Below are 5,496 nucleotides of genomic sequence, written 5' to 3' on the forward strand. Positions count from 1 at the left end.
TCTAACCTGTCTCCGAAGTTCCCACACTGTCTCACGTAACTCCTGCATTTCTTCATCTCTGTCCACATCTAACTGACCACTGTTAATAGTCAAAACTGGCAATTGATATGGGGGTGGGGAAGAGGGGTAGTAGGTAATGATGGATAAAGAGTGGTGTTAAGTGTCAGCGTCTGATTTGGATCTTCTAATGAAGGCTTATCTACATTGGGCACTCGTGTGACCCCCCTAGATCTGCAATAGTGCACTGCTGCACCTGCCACAGCCACAACATGTATCCTTCGAGGCTTATCTTCTAACTCCTTACCCTTTTTTGCCATGATTTTCCTGCTATAAACCCTAATTTTGGATTATCAAGATGATCCTGTAATATGGTGTGAATTTCTGACTCCCACTTACACAATGCTTCAGCTAAATTAACCTTCACCTCTGGAGGGGGAAGTATCTTCTGCTTCTGAGCTTCCTTCCACAACTTTTTTATTGTATCCAATTCTCTTTCCGTGTCCTGTTCTTTCATGCCACTCACCACCTGATCAAGAGTCCACTTCCACTGTTCTTCCACAGACCGGGGATAGGGAGAACATTCTCCCTGATCCCAACACGTTTTGCCACATTCCAGTTCCATCTTTAACTATGCTCCCAAGTGAGATTGAATGTGAATGACTCCAACGGTCAACTCAATGCCTCAGTGAAACAAGCTTCTAGACCAAACTTCGTTGGTCCGGTTCCACTCTGGGGTTATTCTCAAGGACAAAGAGCCTTTTAATTCACGTTCACTCTGGCACTTTTCCAACCCACACAAAAACACAAATCTCGGGCGTCGGGAGTGTCCGTCCCGTCAGTCCCAACCCAAATCTTTTTCATATACAGTGCTGTGTATACAGCAATACAGCACTGTACTGGTTCCGGTTTACTCTAATCGTCTATTCCCTGTTTTTTCAACAGTACTTCCGGACTCTAACCGTTTTTCCCTGTTTTTTCAACAGTACTTCCGGCCTCTAACCGTCTATTTTCCGGACTCTAACCGTAATTCCTGCAGTCGTTTCAATATTTTCTATATTTGTATCTGGAATTTATAACTAGGACACTTCAATTGACAGTGACGACAAATTTGGAAATTGCCAATGTGCAGAACTTTTGATTAAACAGGTGTCTGCTTACCTTTTATTAGGGATCCCTTTGTCGTCAGTTGTCCTCCGAAGTGACCATTGTTGAATTTTTCTCCTCAGATGACTTCTCTGTCTTCATCACGTCGGGGTCACCAAATTGTTGGATTGCAATACTTCTCATATGTCACTGCCAATCCGCGTGTTCTTTAAATGAAGACTTCAAGTAAACAAATGCCAATTTCAAAATGTATTTAGCAAACAAATCAATTCAAGATACAAATATTACAGAGCTCTGGGCCAGTTCATAACCCTACAATAACAGAGTCAATTGTCAGGGCATGAAGTCTGACAACCTAACTATCCCTTGGCCCAGTTTATATAGAAAGACATATGTAAATTATTGATGCTAATCAGTCCAATCCAGTCCTTCTTCTTGGGTGACTTCATCTTCTTCTTCCTGCCTCATTTGGTGTTGTGGTGCAGTCCTTCTTCTCCATTGTCTTCCCAGATGGCCAGGTCAGAGGTTATATTCCTGTCCAGGAACTTATCAATCACCAGTAAATTATGCTGTCATATTTTACGATGAGGGTCTACCATTTCCTGTCTGCCTGGCTCCAACTGTCTAAGCAGTATTTATGTCAAGGAAGGGTCAACTGACTTGCTTATGTGTATTCCTGCTAAAGATTATATAGTATTCCTAACTTCTAAACTACCTGTAACATAAAACAAAAACATAGAGTATAACACATGCTAATAAGATAAAAGATGCTAACAAGATAAAATAATTCTCTTCAATTCTCAGATAAGTTGATTAGAAATCCCAAAGTTTGACTCTATTTTTTGAACCCTATTTTTGTTTCATACACAACAGACTGTATGGTAGTGTTCTTTCAACGAGTCATTGTGAAGTTGTGGCCTCAGCAATGACGTCAAACCCTTCTCATCTACGGGAGCTGAGCTTAAGGGAGAACCAAAGCCTGACAGATGCCGACGTAAAGTTACTGTCTTCTGCAATGATGCATCCAAACTGCAGACTGGAGACGCTCAGGTCAGGAGGCCTCTGTTGGTCTTTTTCTAAATTTCTTTACATTTTCTGCTTTTCTCTGTGTGTTTTTATTTGCCCCATTTATTCCTTTTCCAGGCTGTGGGACTGCAGTTTATCAGAGATCAGCTGTGACTCTCTGGCCTCGGCGCTGAGGTCCAATCCCTCCCATCTGAGGGTTCTGGACCTGGGTGGGAACCAGCTGAAGGATCCAGCAGTGAAGCTGCTCTGTGGTGCTCTCCAGGATCCTCTCTGTGAGCTGGAGACGCTCAGGTCAGTCAGAGATGATCCAGTACTTCCCAGTGTAACTAGTTAAAAATGTTTCCATCCATAAGTTTTCACAAATTTTAGATAAATCTGTTTGTTCATCGCCTCCTTCTGTTGTAATGGTCATTAAAGAAAATGACCTTATTTGATTTTTCTCCTCACAAATATGACTTTCTATGAACGATGCAATAAATGCAGCTTGCAATCTAAGACAATATGGAAGTATGTGTATATAATAGTAGTGGAAGTAGCTCATAAATAATACATTTGCTCTTCTCATCGAATCTTTCTATGTTTTAAAGAAAAACCTGCTCTTAGTCAACAACATCTAAGACATCAACCAAAATCCTAATTTTATACAATATAATATAAAACAGTAGAGAAGACTCTTTCTGCAGAGACACTGGTGGCAGGAATGCAGAAGTATCACCTGCTCAACTTGGAAGGTGGAGCAGAAACCACCAGCTGAGAAGGTCCTCAGCGAGAGGAAGTGGTGGAGAACCATGAAACTTGCTAAGCTCCACCTCAGCTCCAGAGATGGGCTGAGCTGGAGCTGTGGCCCAGGTATCGCCCAGAAGAGCCTCCAACAAACAAGCTCTTCTCTTGGGAGGAGAGGGCTTTGAATCTCAGCTCAGTGTGCTTGTCTCTAGTAGGTGGCAGCTGCACCTTTTCCTGAGCTCCTTGTTGATGCCCTGAGGGGAATTGATGCTCCTGCCAATGTTTTCTGGCAGCATTGAGCTTGCAGTGGGGCAATCAAACACACTGTGGGGGGGCTCTCTTTCCTTCTCTCATCTGGAGAACAAGTGACACCAGCTGCCAATCATTGTTGGAGAAATGTGCAGTCAGGGGAACTATGCGTCCAGACTATAGCCACCCTTCCAGCATCCAGCAGTGTCTAAAACCTTTGATTTGGTTTCACCAGAGAGTGTAGGGATTGCAGGGTCGCTGCAGCATCGCCCACAAGCTATCAGGAGTGGGTCGCTTTGTCCCAATCCTGACAAGAGCTGAGTGCTACTGAGAAATGTGGTCTCACAAACCTGGAAGGTTTTTGACCCCACACACTTTACATACGATGTAGATCTTGTCCAACCGCCCTGAAAGAACCCAAAATAGGAACATACGGCAGATAAGCCGGTGCAGAACCAGAGGTTGGTTGCTTGTAAGCTGTGTTTTGCTCTGGTACATGTTGATTTTTATTTGTCTTCTCTCAAAATAATTGTTATTTTAGACTAAGAGGCTGCAGTTTATCAGAGACCAGCTGTGATTCTGTGGCCTCAGCTCTGAAGTCCAACCACTCCATCTGAGGGTTCTGGACCTGAGCCACAACACGTTACAGGATTCAGGAGTGAAGCGGCTCTGTTCTGGACTGGAGAGTCCAAACTGTAAACTGGAGAGGCTCAGGTCAGTCTTCATTTTTCTACCTATATACCAGCTGCTAAGATGGTGAAGTGAGGCTGTTCTCAACACTGCTGTGATGCACCACATTAAAAAAATTCCTTGGAATATCGTGAATTCAGGTCTGACCCAACTAAGAACTAACGTAGGTTTAGTACTGACGCAGATAACATGCAGACCTGCACCGTATAACCTCATCCTGCATTTTTTCAGATTAGAATGCTGCAGGTTATCAGAGACCAGCTGTGGCTCTCTGGCCTCGGCGCTGAGGTCCAATCCCTCCCATCTCAGAGAACTGGACCTGGGTGGGAACCAGCTGAAGGATCAGGAGTGAAGCTGCTTTGTGGTTTTCTCTCCACTTCCAAACTGCCGACTGGAAACTCTGGGGTAAACACCATTCTCAAAAATGTCCATTATTCCATCCGAGGGTCCTCACACTTTCTGAGTGTGTGTGTTGTGCCCAGTTCCTTCAGGAGGGAGGGCCACACGGGGACCACTTATTCATGATAAATTGATTTAAGGACAATGAAAAAGCCGACAGATGGTAACCAAAATTAGACAAAACTAGGTGAGGGTGCCTGGTAGACACCAGCCAACGAGGAGGGAGATGGTGAGGGAGACAGGAAGTCATCTAAGACAGGTTGTGCCTCTTAAAGATGAGCCACAGGTGAGATGGATCTCCATGATGAGATGGGAGGGAAAGAGGTGGAGAACCTGGGAAGAGTGAGGGCCAGAACAATATATATTCTCCTTTGGAACAGTGCAAACCTGAGAGGTTGGAATTGTGGTAATTACATATTACTGTCATTTTTTAACCTGTAACTAAATTAAATATTTACAGATCATGCCTTTGATTAACCTTTCAGATTAATACTGGTTTCACTTATAACCTTATAAAAGTTTCCCTTCTTTATTTAGATTGATGTACTGCAGGTTATCAGAGATCAGCTGTGGCTCTCTGGCCTCGGCGCTGAGGTCCAATCCCTCCCATCTCAGAAAACTGGACCTGAGTGAGAACCAGCTGCAGGATTCAGGAGTGAAGCTGCTCTGTGTTTTTCTCCACTTTCCAAACTGCCGACTGGAAACTCTGGGGTAAACACCATTCTCAAAAATGTCCATTATTCCATCCGAGGGTCCTCACACTTTCTGAGTGTGTGTGTGTTGTGCCCAGTTCCTTCAGGAGGGAGGGCCACACGGGGACCACTTATTCATGATAAATTGATTTAATGACAATGAATAAGCCGACAGATGGTACCCAAAATTAGACAAAACTAGGTGAGGGTGCCTGGTAGACACCAGCCAACGAGGAGGGAGATGGTGAGGGAGACAGGAAGTCATCTAAGACAGGTTGTGCCTTTAAAGATGAGCCACAGGTGAGATGGATCTCCATGATGAGATGGGAGGAAAGAGGTGGGGAGAACCTGGGAAGAGTGAGGGCCAGAACAATATAGATTCTCCTTGGAACAGTGCAAACCTGAGAGGTTGGAATTGTGGTAATTACATATTACTATCATTTTTTAACCTGGAACTAAATTAAATATTTACGATCATGCTTTGATGAACCTTTCAGATTAATACTGGTTTCACTTAACCTTATAAAACTTCCCTTCTTTATTTAGATTGAGGTACTGCAGTTTATCAGAGATCAGCTGTGGCTCTCTGGCCTCGGCGCTGAGGTCCAATCCC

At 43.9% G+C, this 5,496-nt stretch overlaps 1 protein-coding gene across 3 annotated transcripts; it reads left to right on the forward strand.

The window, feature by feature from the left end:
• The first annotated feature begins 976 nt into the window (after positions 1-976).
• On the forward strand, positions 977-4,138 carry LOC130521133 (ribonuclease inhibitor-like). Of its 3 annotated transcripts, XM_057024766.1 has the most exons (5): positions 977-1,622; positions 1,978-2,154; positions 2,248-2,421; positions 3,644-3,816; positions 4,024-4,138. In XM_057024766.1, exons 1-4 carry the CDS (start codon positions 1,510-1,512, stop codon positions 3,717-3,719), a joined length of 540 nt encoding a protein of 179 aa, XP_056880746.1. In that variant the 5' UTR covers positions 977-1,509; the 3' UTR covers positions 3,720-3,816; positions 4,024-4,138. The 3 variants fall into 3 exon arrangements, with proteins under 3 accessions (XP_056880746.1, XP_056880745.1, XP_056880743.1); XM_057024765.1 differs by lacking the exons at positions 3,644-3,816; positions 4,024-4,138 and adding an exon at positions 2,814-3,409; XM_057024763.1 differs by lacking the exons at positions 3,644-3,816; positions 4,024-4,138 and adding an exon at positions 2,793-3,406.
• Positions 4,139-5,496: the final 1,358 nt, after the last annotated feature.

This window comes from Takifugu flavidus, unplaced genomic scaffold (genome assembly GCF_003711565.1).
Source record: "Takifugu flavidus isolate HTHZ2018 unplaced genomic scaffold, ASM371156v2 ctg714, whole genome shotgun sequence".
In the NCBI taxonomy this organism is placed as follows: Eukaryota; Metazoa; Chordata; class Actinopteri; order Tetraodontiformes; family Tetraodontidae; genus Takifugu; species Takifugu flavidus.

Bases quoted from the DNA above. Each gene is read 5' to 3' on its own strand.
- LOC130521133 (XM_057024763.1), top strand. From the start codon at position 1,510: ATGCTAATCAGTCCAATCCAGTCCTTCTTCTTGGGTGACTTCATCTTC. The intron at 2,155-2,247 runs GTCAGGAGGCCT...TTCCTTTTCCAG, and splicing joins TGCAGACTGGAGACGCTCAG to GCTGTGGGACTGCAGTTTAT. The intron at 2,422-2,792 runs GTCAGTCAGAGA...AATATAAAACAG, and splicing joins TGTGAGCTGGAGACGCTCAG to TAGAGAAGACTCTTTCTGCA.